Source organism: Apodemus sylvaticus, chromosome 11 (genome assembly GCF_947179515.1).
Source record: "Apodemus sylvaticus chromosome 11, mApoSyl1.1, whole genome shotgun sequence".
Classification (NCBI taxonomy): domain Eukaryota; kingdom Metazoa; phylum Chordata; class Mammalia; order Rodentia; family Muridae; genus Apodemus; species Apodemus sylvaticus.
In genome coordinates this window covers 104325926-104341182 of record NC_067482.1, presented here as the reverse complement: position 1 = coordinate 104341182, position 15257 = coordinate 104325926, and the positions used below count along the sequence as shown (strand labels likewise).

General features: G+C 38.6%; 1 protein-coding gene across 1 annotated transcript in view; it reads right to left on the bottom strand.

Annotated features, from left to right (window-relative positions):
• Positions 1-957: 957 nt before the first annotated feature.
• Efemp1 (EGF containing fibulin extracellular matrix protein 1) overlaps positions 958-15257 on the bottom strand; it is a 67939-nt gene continuing 53639 nt past the window's right edge. Inside the window, exons 6-11 of the mRNA XM_052199173.1 lie at positions 14886-15005; positions 13791-13910; positions 12533-12652; positions 8047-8170; positions 7767-7962; positions 958-1619 (exon numbers count right to left, since the gene is read on the bottom strand). Coding sequence (XP_052055133.1) covers positions 1458-1619; positions 7767-7962; positions 8047-8170; positions 12533-12652; positions 13791-13910; positions 14886-15005 — 842 coding nt within the window. The 3' untranslated portion in view covers positions 958-1457. The remainder of the gene's footprint in view (positions 1620-7766; positions 7963-8046; positions 8171-12532; positions 12653-13790; positions 13911-14885; positions 15006-15257) is intronic.

Sequence of the window (15257 nt, the reverse complement as noted above, 5' to 3'; positions counted from 1 at the left end):
GCAGGGAAATTTAGATAGATTAAATGTAAAGTTGAGGTCATGTGGACTGTATAGTCTGTGTAGCAGGTGAGGGCAGGTGTGGTTACTCAGCAGGGTCTCTCTCCTCTATTTTTGTCCTGAAACTTACAAAGCTCACCCCATTCCTACAGTCAAGGAAGTGGTATTTTGTTCCTCACTGAGGTTTCTTTTTAACAATTCTTGCACAACTGATAAATTCCAAAAGGCATTTGTTTGCAGTAGCAAGAATACTTGTGACAATCTCATTTATTTGTGCTTTTAAATAAGATGTAAGAAAATATTGGTTGTACATATTTGTGTGGGGGGGTTGATTTTAATAGTCTTTGTGCATCTTTGTGACATATATGTATATATGTGACATATATGTATAATAAACAAAAGAATATTTATTTTTATTTAAAATATGATACATCAAAGAGAAGCAGTTATTTTAAACAAGCAAGACATCAAATATTTTTGTAGAATTGATCAGGAAGAATAATGTAAATTCTAAGAGTAAAAAGCCCCCTTTTTCTCCCTCTCTGAGTGCAAGAACAAGGGTCATATTCTTGCTGACAAGCTAGAGGCTTGTTAGGAGTCAGGCTTAGACACGGAGTGTTGCCAGGGAAACGCCTCTCCCTCCTTGTGCTCTCTAGGGCAAATGCATTTCTTGCTTCAGGGATTCTATTATCTGCACTTAACTTGCTCCTTTGCAGAATTCCAAAATGGTTTTGAAAGAAGCTATTTTCTCTACTATTTCAAATAGACTTCTCAAAATTTTGAGAATAAAATTTTTGGGGATAAAATTTGATTTTTTTTGGAATTGTGGGTAAAATTTCTGACAAGGTTTAAGATGCCATTTAGAAACTAACATACTGTACAATATTAATTTCCTGCTAAACAAGAAACAAGGACCTTTAAACGTTTCATTAAAATACAGACCAAGACGAACATGGCAGATTCTCATTTTCTAAAGAAATATATCTTTATTGATTTTTCCCCATTTTCTTACAAAGCAGTTAAAAACAAACCCTCCTTCTTGCTCTTCATGTTAAGATGGCCAATCCTCACGAGATGGTCTGTGGAGGTGTATATTTCTCTATACACCACAGAACAGTATCATTGCTAATCCTCATGAGATGGTCTGTGGAGGTGTATATTTCTCTATACACCACAGAACAGTATCATTGCTTGGTCCCATTTTTGTAGGAAAGAATCCAAGTTTCACTAGACAATATATGCTTAGTTCTCTTAAAAAAGAATGCTGGGTTAATGTTTAATTTACACACAGTGATAAAGATAAACATTGACTCTTATGGATTAAATGCCCAACTCCTACCCTAGTCTAAGTGCTTGAATATAGATGTACTGGACATAGCTATAAATAAAACAGAGTTTTAAGGTAATGATATTCTTTGGTTGATTTAAATGATTATGGTTGGCTTTATATGAATAAAAGGTTAAAATGAAAATGGTCCCACTATTATTGTCAATCTTAACACAGAGCTTGTGCGGAAGGTCCCTATACTACTGACTGTCAGCATCTCCAGGTCCACGATGTATTCTCTTGGTCCTGATAGAGTCTTCACAAGCACCAACATTGCACTCACAGGGCTTGTTTGCTAAAATAATAAGAAAAGAAGGGTTAGTACAATGATTTTTCATGGGTTAGAGTTTCTATTGTTGTTGTTGTTGTCATTAACATACCTCCTGTGATTATCAGGGGAAAATAATAGGTTAAGGAAGTGCTGTTTATTCCCTGCCTGCTTTTAACTTTCATCTTTTCCCTACCCAATCTGCACTAGCTCTAAGGCAAGGGCTTGCTTTTAAAATTCTTATTTTCCCCACATTTCTTGTTAACATGTGTTAGCATTTTAAATATTTTTCTTTGTTATTAACATTTCTCTACTCATGGATTGAATAATTCCAGTCTCTCAAAAGAGTTCACATGAGAATGTGATAATATTGAAATTGGTAAAGAAAGTAGTCATTTGTTATTTTGTTAATGTTGAGCATTTGTTTACATTCTGGTGAATAGGGAGTCAGTAAATAGTCAGGCATGGTAGAACATGCCTTGAATCCCAGAGGCAGAGGCATGCAGAGTTCAAGACCAGCCTGGTCTACCTAGATGAGTCCCAGAACAGTCAGAGCTACACAGAGAGACCCTGTTACAAACAAACAAAAAATAGACAGACAGGTAAGTAGTTAATTTAAATAGAACGTGACAAATTTTTTGTTATCTGGATATACACAGTATGAGCACAAAGGAATATATACATACATACATACATATATACATATTCCTGAAACAATGAGGAAACAAATATTCCTTAGAGCAGAGGTTCTCATCCTGTGGCTTACAATCCTTTTGTGTATGAAAAACCACTTCATGGGGGTCCCTTATAACCATTGGAAACACAGGTGTTTACATAATGATTCATAACACTAGGGAGATTACAGTATTGAAGTAGTAATAAAAATAATTTTATGGTTGGGTTGTCACAAAAACGTGAAGAACTCTATTAAAGGGTTGCAGCATTAGGAACATTGAGAACCTCTGCCTTAGAATCATCAGGGAGCAAGAGAAACTCTGGAAATTAATGTGTTCAAAACTGGACATGGAGTGAGCATTGAAGGGTGAGGGAGTTGTTTTGGAAGGGTCAGTAAGTGAATGAATGAATTTGGACACAAAGGATAGAAGCATAGATTAAAATTTAGCTATCATTACAAGGGACTCACATTAAACTAAGACAGATTACAGAGCCTGGAAGAGGATGGCATTAAAGGAATGGACGGAGGAGAGAAATGGAAAATGAAGCTAGGGCAAGAGAGATGCCCTGGTGGTTAAGCTCAGTGTTGCTATAATGTAGCAGGTTGGTCTAATGTTTCTTGTATTCCAGTGTTAATTTATATTCCCCCCAAACTGCTTGAGAGAGTCACAGATATGACACTGAGGGACCCCTAGCGCCTATTAATTATGATTAGTAAATAAAGATGTCAGCAGCTGATAACTGGGGAGAAGAGACATGGACAGGGTTTATGTTTCCCAGGATTGGGGCTGTGAGGAGGGCAAAGGAGAGAGAAATAAGCTGCAATGGAAGGGTACAGGAGAGAGAGCTGCCATGGCAGAAGAAGAACGTGCAAGAGGGACATGGAGAGCCACCATGGAAAGGGCCAAAAGAATGTGGCCCAGAGAGCGACATAACTGGAGTTAAGAGCAGCCAAGACAGAATATAGAAATTAATAAGTAGTAAGTTGGAGTTATTGGTGGGAAAGTCGATTCTAACAGCATGGAGGTCAGGCAGTTGCCCAGCTATTGTGCCACTTAAGGCATTTTAAAATATAAGGCTGTGTGTGTATCTTTCATCTGGGGAGCATAAATGGTCAAAGGCAGGAAGAAACTGCGCACTGAGATTTATTTAAATAATTAAATCAACACTCTAACATAAAGAATGGAGTTCAGATCCCAGAACCTACTCACAACTGCCTGTAACTCCAACTCCTGGAGACCTGACACCCTCACCGGGCCCCTGCACCTAGACAACATGTGTTCATATACTCATAAAAATATATACATAAAGATAAATAATTTAAAAACTAGAAAAAAAAAGTAGAGAAGAAATAGATGCTTAAGTGAAAAACATGTAAATGGACAGCAGTTTCCAGCAAAGCAAAGGAAAATGAAATATTGAAATTGAAAAGTGTCCTTGGATTTAACATTATGATTGTCATTAATGACTTTTCTCCAACAGAAACTTAAGTATTTAAACCTAGTGACAAAGAAACATGCAAGTTGGCACAACCACTTTCGAAATCAGTTTGGAGGTAAATTGAACATAGTACTTCCTGAGGACCCAGCTAAACCTCTTCTGGTCACATTCCTATAAAACGTTCCAATATATAACAAGGGCACATGCTTCATTATGTTCATAGCAGCCTTATTTATAATAGCCAGAAGCTGGAAAGAATCCAAATGTCCTTCAACAGAGCAATGAATAAAGAATATGTGATATATTTACACAATGGAGTACTACTCTGATATTAAAAATGATGGATCCATGAAATTCTTAGACAAATGGATGGAACTAGAAAATATCATCCTGAGTGAGGTAACCCAATCACAAAAGAACACACATGGTATATACTTATTGGTAAGCGGATATTAGCCCTAAAGTCCAGAATACCCAAGATACAATTCACAGACTACATGAAGCTCTGAAGCTCAAGAAGAACAAAGACCAAAGTGTGGGTGCTTCGGTTCTTCTAGAAGGGGAACAAAATATTCACAGGAGTAAATATGGAGATAAAGTGTAGAGCAGAGACTGAAGGAAAGGCCATCCAGAGACTGTCCCACCTGGGAATTCTTCCCATGTACCGTCACCAAACCCTGGCACGATTGTGGATGCCAGGAAATGCCCGCTGAAAGCAGCCTGACGTGGCTGTCTCCTGAAGGGCCTGACAGAGCCTTGCAAACACAGAGGCAGATGCTCACAGTCAACCATTAAATTGAGCATGAGGTCCCCAGTGGAGAGGTTAGAGAAAGGACTGAAGGAGCTGAAGGGGTTTGGAGCCCAATAGGAGGAACAACAATATCAACCAACCAGACCCTCCCCCCCCTCCAGAGCTCTCAGGGACTAAGCCACCAACCAAGGAGTACACATGGCTCCAGCTGCATATGCAGCAGAGGATTGCTTTGTCAGGCATCAATGGGAGGAGAGGACCTTGGTCCTATGGAGGCTTGATAGATGCTGCAGAGTAGGGGAATTGAGGGTAGGGAGGTGGGAGTAGGATAGGAGGAGGAGCACCCTCATAGAAGCAGGGGGAGGAAGGATGGGATAGGGGGTTTCTGGGAGGCAAAAATCTGGGAAAAGGGATAACATTTGAAATGTAAACAAAGAAACTATCCAATAAAAAAGAGACAAAGAAATGGCAAAAGGTGAGGAAACACACCTAGCCTTCCAAGGAAGAAAAGAGATGGTATAACATCTAGAGGGAGAAACAAATGGAATAGGGTTCCAGAGGAGACAGAATGAAAAGTACGTGGTGCTGGGTTGGTCTTGACTTACAGCTATAAAATATCACTGGAAACAAACCAGATGGAGAATACAGAGGTACATTTTCAAGGGTAGAACAGGAAATTTATGCTGGCTAGTATCAAAGCAGGAAGTGATTCACCTACTAAAAATGTAGGGTATAAGGCTTACTAAATATGGGGACATTTGAGAACAAGGGCTGAAGAGAGGAATAAAAACATACAAGAAGCACAACAGCATTGTTGTACGTACTAGGCACCCATCTGGGAGAGGACACTAAACAGTAGCGTCAACCTGTGCTTACAAGCTTGGTAAGAAATGTATGTGGATCTATTGGGGTTGCGGCTGGAGAAGTGAGGTGCTGGTGACAGTTCAGAATGGGACTGAGAACATTCAGAAATGAGGATTCCTAAACAAACTTTAGGCCATGGCTGAGGTTTGGGAGTTGGTGGCAGAGGGGTAGGTGCTGAGCACAATGGTGAGTGAGATGATCAGTAGGCCTCAGATCAGGTGAAAAGTCTTCGTGACTTAGCTTTCCTTTAGTTTAGGTCCTCTTCTGAGCAATGTGAGCCATCTATACTCGTCCTGAGTGATCTTATCCATAAGAGTGGCCTCTACTTAGGCCAGAGAATTAATCAGTAAATTGACCCAGGGTAAAATGGTACAGTAAAAAGTTCTTTGAAAGAAGGAACTGTGCAGTGAATGTTTTCTTGGTTTCTCAAAGCAGCCAGCACCGGGCTGAGGACACAGTAGGCACTCAGCTGGTGCCTGTTGACTGATTCCTAGGCAGGGAATGCTGTCTACTGGCGGAGCCTCAGTGCAGAGATCACATAGGACTTGATTTTGACAGTGTGACAAATACTTTAAAAGCATCTCTTTATATTATTTTAAGTTATTTTTCTTATTCTTAGTCTTAATTTGAGGTGAGATTTTTCTCAAAAAAAAAAAAAAAAAAAAAAAAAAAAAAAACCTCAGACTAGCCTCACACGTTCTGGATAGCCCAGTCTGGCCTTAATCTTACAGTCTTTCTGACTCTGTCTCATGAATGCTGTGATTTCAGGCATGTGTATCTATGCCTATCTTTAAATATTTTTGTTTTGATTACAAATAAATTAATTTGATTTGCAAACAATTTAAAACTACCTAACACTGTAACAAATTAGTAATGGTTCATTATTATTCATGAAGATGGGATGTCTGGAAAGTAGATCAAAACACCCATGGCTCACAGCCAACAATAGAATGAGAATAGGGTCCCCCATGAAGCAGCTAGACAGAGGACCCAAGGAGCTGAAGAGGTTTGCAGTGCTGCAGGAGGAACAATAATATGTATCTACCAGTACCCCCAGAGCTCACAGGGACTAAACCCCCAACCAAAGAGTACACATGGAGGGACCCATGGCTCCAACTACATATGTAGCAGAAGATGACCATTTCAGACATCAATGAGAGGAGAGGCCATTGGTCTTGTGAAGGCTCAATTTCCCAGAACAGGGGAATGCAAGTCAGGAAATTGGGGGGGGGGAGGTGAGCAGGGGAAGAGGAGATGAGATAGGGGGTTTTCAGTGGGGTAACATGGAAAGGGGTTAACATTTGACATGTAAATAAAGCAAATATCTAATAAAAAAAGAAAAAAATTCAATTTTATCAGAAAATGTTTATAATTATTCTTTCAAGTAACTTAGTAATGTTTTTATGTCTACCATTTTATCTGTATAATTTTTCATGAAAAACTTCAATTTTTGCATGTTTTTCTATATATTTCTTCAATTTTATCAGAAATATTTTCCATGTGAATCTTTAAGTTTATTATAAAATATTTTTAATTCCTCTTTCAATTATTTTAGAAATTTTTTTCATGTCAATCAATTTAATTGTATTATTTTCTCTGAAAATATTAAACAACACATTTTTCTATAAAATAGAAATGAAAGTCAAGCCAATAAAAGCAGATATAAATAAAAATAAATTTCAAAATATCATGTTTACTATAGTGAAAAAACCAAATTGTACTTCATCTAATTGCATGATGGATAGTCTGGGAAGTTTTCATTTTCTTAATGGATTAAAGTTCAAACAGAAAGTTTTAAAGACGCTTTTGAAATGGGCCTGTTGTGTTCTCATGCAGTTACTGAATTGTGTAAAACTCATGCAGAGACAACTTCTACCTAGAATGGCTCAAGTTTAAAACATTGTATGTTAATGAAATGTATTGCTTTCACTTGATCTTAGCCAAAAGGCCGAGAAGCCTTTGTGTAAGATAATGTGTTGCTTTCTATTATGAAAAAAAAAAAAAGCAATTGATTTTGTGTTGAGTTTTTCTCATCAGAAATTAATTACTTCTAATTTTCTGACAAAGAAATGGGTGTGGAGCAAGAAGGTTAATACATCAAGGGACAGGATAAATATGTAAACAAGGAAAGCTTTCAGAACATTTTATCTGCACAATTGAACAGCCTGTGCTTGCAGTACCTGCTTGGGCTATGCTTGTGTTTGGGAGTTGCACATAGCTTTGTTGGATGCTATGACCTGGAATTGGGATGGCTTTTTGGAGACTATTCAATATTTGAGAATCTCACTCTTCTTTGAATATCTAATAGTATTACCACATATACTCCAGACAGCAGAGCACAGTGTTTACACATGAAACTCTGTAGGTTTTAATTTAATCTCCATGTGAGTGCACACAGCAAATGGCCACCTTTACAACCACTAGTGTTACCTAAGCATACTTACTCGTAGGTAGAACTCTCCATTTTCATTTCCAGATTTAATCCGAAAAGTATTGATGGTGTTTGCATAAATCGTTGTGGCCTGTATCTGAAAGATGTCTGACGGCACGGACCTGTCAGAGCGGATGCTCATGTATTTGTAGAGTATAGACTGGGGCAGCTCTCGGCACATATTGTTTGAGACTGGGCAAACACATCGGCTGTGGGGACAAACACAGAAGCAGTCACAAGTTTGGCTCGGGAGGACCAGAAAATACTTATGTTTAGAGGTTCTAGTGTCTTACTTCTCTGAGGTTAGAACATAGGGTTCTTGACATGGGTTTCGTGGGTAACAGCGGAAGCCGCCATGGTAATTCCAGCACATCTCATCTTCTCGGCATTCATTGGTGGTCTCACATTCATTTATATCTGCAGTCATGAGTTAGAGTTTACTGACATTAGCAAATTGTATAAGTATCAGATTCTGGGTTGTAAGGAAATGCATTGGGGGAAATCTGGACTGTGGTCAGCTTACTTTAATTTATTTTTATTTGTTTGGGGTGGGTGTTAGGGTCTTGCTATGTAGAGCAGGCTGGAGTAGAAGTCACTATGTAATCAAAGCTGGCTTTGAGCTCAAAATTCTCCTGCCTTAGCTTCCTAAGATCTAAGGTTACATGTGCATACCACCACACCTGGTTTGTTCAGTTTGGTCTTAGACACGAGACTGGATGCAACCTAAGTTTACTGCATTTATATTAGTCACTGAGTCACTGAACAGGGCAGTTGACGGTACATTAGCTCTCACTAGTTGTCTGACTGTTTAATTCAAAGTCAAACACAAACTACTGACTTTGCTTATGTGAAAGTAAACAAAACACCAACAGAAATTCATCTCCTGTCCCAAGGAGCTGATAACCTAGCTGAAAATAAAGATACAGCAATAGTTTCTTCCAGAGTAAACTGTAATTAAGAGGTAAGGCTATAGATCAGATGTGCAGCTAATTATGTGTGGAGGATTAGGGACCAGAAAAGAAGAGGGGCGTCTCATGTAGGGCTTCAAGAGTGGTGTTTACATGGTTTCTCATGCATAAAGAGGGGAATGCTTCCCAGGAGAGAGCAACTGTTTTGGGAGCCTGGAAAGAGGGAGGAAGAAAGGGAGGGAGGGAGGGAGGGAGAGTGACAGAGAGAAGGAAGGAGGAAGGGCAGGAGAGAGTTTTAGTAACAGCAGACAAGGGGCAGGCAGGGCTCTGGGTGGGCACTCTCCACAGGATGCAGGGAAAGATGAACTGTCAGCAGAGGTATTTTAGGACTGTGTCGAAGGAAAAGAGACTAGCAACAGTGGAAACAAGGAAAAGGCAGTGTCTACTGAACAGCCGGATGAGGAATGAGTCTTGGGGTGAGACTGATGGTGGTTAGACCAGGCTGGACAGAGAATGATTCTAGATTCAACTAATTGGATCCCCAGATGACATCTGAAGAAAAGGTTTTTAACTAGCAAGCAGTATTATATGTTAATAGCAGCAATATTTAATGTCCATATCCTTATATAATTACAGCTTCCTTTCCATATAAGCAGTAGTTCCTATTTTGTCTCATAGAAGCCAGCTCTGAATCATGCCTTCCTACAAGTGAATATTTTCATTCCTTTAATTATCTTTCTATAAGTTATTTACCTAGTCCTACTTCAACTCAGCTATGGGCTAGGTGCTGAGATATAAACTCTTTTGAATTTTTATACCTGATATAGTCCATTTACAACCTTTGTTACTTTCTATTTTACTTTATTGCTTTTTCATTATTAGATTATTAAAATCTGTTTTCATTGTATGACTTTTACTCCCCTAGTTTATAAGCACCTGGTGGAAGGATTACTATAGCTATTCCTGAATTTTTTCATTGATGGATATTAACTTAATTCAGTTGTTTCTCACACAAGCTGTGTGAAGAGAGGTGAAGAGGATGTCTCAGTGTGGAGGAAAAATAGAGGATAAGTTCAAGTTCACAAAAATGGCAGAAATAACTCTATTGTGAGAATTTTAATAAATGTATTCATTAATTTATTTATTTACATCCCAAATGTTGCCCCCCAACTCCCAGTCCCCTTTGTGCAGTTCTTTCCTCCATCCCTCTCCCCTTCACCTCTGAGAAGGTGCCGCCCCAGGTATCCCTCCACCCTGGGGCATCTACAGGATTAGGTGCATCCTCTTATACAAAGACCAGACATGGCAAAACTCTGCCCTCTGCTATATATGTCTTGGTGGGTTGGAGGGGGGACTCAAACCATCTCGTATGTTTTTTAATTGGTGACTCACTTGAGAATAGTTTTATGCCTTGTCTTTGAAGGAAAGCAATTCTATTAACCTTTAGCTGGCTAAAATTTTCTAGAATCCAGGAGTACAATGGAAAAGCTACACAGTTTCTAAGAATGAGTTACAGAAAGTATCTTCTTGGCCTGATTACAGTTAAAGAAAGAATACAGATTCTATGGAAGTCACTACTGACCTGTTCACTAAATAGTTTTACCTTTTTTGTAAAGTGAAGGCGGTGTTCTGCTATAAGGAATACTAAGATTGGTTCATAATATGGAGACAGACAATGGCAAAAGGAAATCTGAGGCTATGACCTTACTCAGTAGTACTTCCAGTAACTTAGGATCTACAACAGCTATATCATTCTGGAAATTTTTTCAGGAACAAAAGATTATTAAAATATCCAATATGAGGGGGGCGGGGCTGAAGAGATGGCTCAGTGGTTAAGAGCACAGACTGCTCTTCCAGAGGTCCTGAGTTCAATTCCCAGCAACCACATGGTGGCTCACGACAATCTATAATGGGATCTGATGCCTCTTTTAGCATGTCTGAGACAGCTACAGTGTACTCATATACATACAATCAATAAATCATTATAAATTATTCAGTATGTCTGTGTGGATAAGTATATCTTCTTTTGCCCCTCTCTAGATATCCGAATGCACGGTGCTCTGATTTTTATGAGCTTATTGTCATGAGAACATCTGAACTTCTCAGAAGAAGATAAAAATCCAAATAGGTTTGATTTTGCTTCGTTCTTATGAATGATGCTGGAGCAGGGTTTCAATAAAGGAAAGTATTTGCTTTAAATGTTAAAAGAAGGCAATTCTTTTTGAATAAAAGATATTTTGCTTCTGTGCATCTTCAACATAATGACACCCATGAACTTATAATTTTAATACTTGTTTTTAACCTAAATTATAACAAAAATATTTCTGAAGATGTAGCTCAGGCAAATAAGATCCTATTATTCATTAACTTAAATATGTCTTTGCTGACTATCAAATTCACTAGTGATTAGAAATACAGAAATTTACTTGAATGATTTCAGGGGAATTGGTTAAACTATTTGACCGCTAATAATTTCCCGCATGGTAATATATATTTCTCAATCAGGATTCAGTGAGATCATTGGAATGCAATGTTTTCCCACAATTAACATTTGCAGAGTTTATAGTAACCTGGAAAAGATTAAAATATGTTCATTGTGCTCCCGATCACATTCTGATTATGCTTACACCTACTGGCTAGAGACTGTGTATCTACTATAAAATCCCAGGTCTTGGATGTCCTCTGAGTTCATAACTTCCTCCATGCAACTGTGATGTTATTCTAAGAATCCACATGCCCTTGGTCTTGTTCTTTTAAAAATAAGTTCTTTCCTGTCCTCATGTATAGTCTTTCTAATTCCAAGTAAAAAAAGACTCTCTAGAGATTTACTATTGCTCATTTACATTGCTAAGTAGATTTCATCAAAACACTGTGAACTGTGTAAATCGTTTCATGTGTTTTTTTGGTTCATTGCCACACTTTCCCTTTCCAATGGGGAAAGCCAGGGTTTAGAGAAGTCTGATTATTTGTTCAGGCTGTACAGCGAGAACGCAGTAAAGTTAGATTCAAGTAGGTTTTCTGTAACTGAGTTCATAGTTTTCTTTTTTCCACTGTTTTGTGTAAGATATTAGATCTTCTGGGATTATCTATGTTTTTTTAAAATTATTTGCCAATCTTTCTTCCATTAATACATCATTGAAGGTTAGGGGAGGAGGGTGTATATTTTGCCATCTTCCTTCCAGAATCTGAATCATATTCTGTAGAGAACTCTCTCTTCTTCCTACATGAAGATGTAAGGACCACCTGGGCATTTGAGACTGGGTCCATGTCATTAGACATTTTCAGATCAATACTTGTTCAAACATATTTTAATGTCTATCATGAAGAGTTTTCTTTTCCTTGACACCTAAAATTCTGCCTTATTTGGCTGGGAGTGATGACATATGCCTGTGATTTCAGCACTTAGGAGGCAGAAGCTGGAACACTACATATTTGAGGCCAAGCCTGAGTTATATAGCAAGACCCTCTAGGCCCCTCCAAGTGTACAGAATTCAGAAGTTGGATATTTCAGAGGCTTTGAGGGTTGTTGAAGGTATGTCTAAAATTGGTGTCTAAACTCAAACCTCAGTAAAATATTTTTATAACTGATTTTTGGTAGACTATTGGAGGTATAGTTCCATAGATTTTAAGACATTATGAGACAGAAAATTTATTTAAATCACATTTTTTTTAGAAAGGAAGTTACTTTAAAGCTTGGAGAAATTCAAGGTTGCCATTGAGTCTCTCTTTCACAAAATGGGATCTGTTACCTTGCGAATAAGGAGCTCAAACTGTGCAGTCAAGGTGGAAAAATGAAAGTCTGAATCCTGTAACTCTACTTACATTCCGGCTGGCTAGCTGCATGTTCACCTAATGAGAAGAGTGAGCTTACCCTGACAGGTTCTGCTTCGCACCACTTGGTAACCCTGTGGGCACATACATGAGAACGTCCCAGGTTCATTCACACATTGATATTGGCATAGGTAGCTTGAGGTTCTGCATTCATCGATGTCTAGAGAGCCAGAGAAAAGAATGGACAGAGAGCTGAGAAACTTTTCTGCCACTTGCTTTGTAATACATATTTTTATAGGCTAAAGAGTATCAAAATAGTAAAACCTCTAAAATAGAAGAAATACAAGGCTCAGTCTGAAATCTTGGGGTTATGTGCAGCAGCAGGATCTGCTCCCCTCTCTACCTCCAAGCCTGCACGGATTTTCTTACAGTAGTTTTCACTGAAGCTAAGCAGGTGAGTAAGTGGGATCATGACAGGCACTCTCCCCTTTGGATTCTACAGACCTACTCAGGTAGCAAGTTTGTATTTGCCTGTTTAGAAATGGTGGGACTCTTCTGCTGAGCTCTGCTGAACTTTGAACTTCAAGTTCCACCCCTGTGCAGCTTTGCAGAGGTGACATCTTGGCATGATATGGCCTCTTGGGGGAAGAATCACTTGCATTTCAAAATTAGTGACCATCTTATAGTTTGCTAAGCAAGGCAGAGGCAGCAGTCCCAAGCTGGTCCCTTATGGTTTCAAACACAATTGCATGGTTTGAGATTTTTTTTTTGGATGGATTATAACCTATGTGATTCCAAATAATTGTGGACAGACTCATGAAGGAGGTATGAACATCAAATGTAATGGCATCCTCTTTGTGATGTCTTAAACATGCAGAATTTCCCAGAATGAGCATATGTACTGGACTGTGAAGGTCACCCACTCCACTGAGTGTCTACCTTTCTATTTATTGGAAACTTCAATTCAGACTTCTTTAAACATGTGTTCAAGTTACACAGCACAGGGATAAAGCAGAGCCAGGGGTCAGGTCTTTTGGTCATCACCACATTCTCAGCTCTTTATAAACCAAAATGTGCAGATTCTATCTTGACAAATGTTGGCTGGGGTCTGAGATTCTCAATTTCTCATAAGCTCCCAACAGAGGCACACTTTGAAAATAAAGACACTCCTAGGCTGCACTTTGTGTTCCAGATACTTGATGCATCTTATCTCTTCTAGTAACAGACTCAAAAGCCAAGCTTTTCACTGAACTGCAGATATAAGATTTCAAGAACAAGTTCAGGTAAGAAGACCATGACCAGGCAAGATGACATAAATAAGTTGACCTTTGCTATAAGATACTCAGAAAACATGTTACCTTCACAGTTGAGCCTGTCACTGCTCAGTTCATATCCTTGGTTACACTGACAGATGAATGAGCCAAGAATGTTGTAGCATTGCTGAGCACACTGGTTGCTGGCATCACATTCATTTATATCTGCAAGGAAAGGTTTTAAATCTACATGTGTCTCTGTGCATGTGGAGCTGGACATTTTTAAGCTCAACCTTGTTCTTTGTGCTTATACCAACTGATGATAAAGTGTTCCCTGGCTGGACAAACACACTGGAGAATATACATTCAGTTTCTCACTTTCACAGTTGTTGGAACAACTTCAAAGGTCCATCACACAACTCTTTTAGAATAACCATGATATATATTTGCTAGGAATGACAGTTTGATGTTTGATAAATCTACCCACAAAGAATTTAATGTTTCCAATAAACATGCATTCCAGCCAGCATCTATTTTCTTATATTGTTCAGGTTCAAAATGCGAACTCCATAAATAATTATTATTAAACATTTGGACTGATATGGTCTCTCAGCATACAGTTGTAAAGGGTTATCTGAGCTATTTACTGCTTTTTAAATGTTTTCTGTTTAATTCTTTGACAATTATAGCATAAGCCTGAGACCCATACAGTCTTGCTATGTTCCAACACAGAGAAAATACTTTGAAAAGGCATTTTCCCTTCTGCACTAGATTCCTTCTGTCAGTCTTAAAATAATGGATCATCCACGACTCTGCACTTGGAAAGGGAAGAGCCACATAAGGGTCATGTGCACTGTTCATGGAAAGTTATACATATGAACTTCCAGCAACCCTTTGACCTCTTCAGCACTCTATCACACTACTGACTAATTGAGGTATATGTATCTTGAGATCTACAGTCACATTTTTTAAATCTACCCAGAGTGAACTATTACCAAGGTTAAAAGAAATGTTTTCCATTCCTATATAATGTGTTTTAAGAAACAGATTAGCTATTGTCTTTTCAACTTTATGACCCCAAGGTAAGCTGATGAAAACCCGTTCACAAAGGAGCACTGACTACCAGAAATAGTGGCACAAGGCTTTCATTTCCTGGAGGCAGAAGCTGGTCGTCTGGATAACAGTTCTCGTAGGACTTACCCACACAAGTGTAGTTGTTTGCTGCAAGCTGAAACCCGGGACTGCACTGACAGTAGAAGGAACCAGGTGTGTTAACACATCTTTGGTGGCAATACGGAGGCACTGTGCATTCATCTATATCTAAGTAGATAACACACACACACACACAGAATCAAGTTGTTAGCTGGGCATAAGTGGTACATGTCTTTTATTCTAGTACATGGGAGGGAATGAAGAGTGTGTATCTGTAAATTTGAGGCTAACTTGGTCTACAAATTCAGTTCTATGGTAGCTAGAGCTACATAGTGAGTGAAAACCTGTCTTGAAAAAAACAAAACCAAAACAAAGCAAAGCAAACCAGCAAAAACAAACCAAACAAAAACCCAAACAACA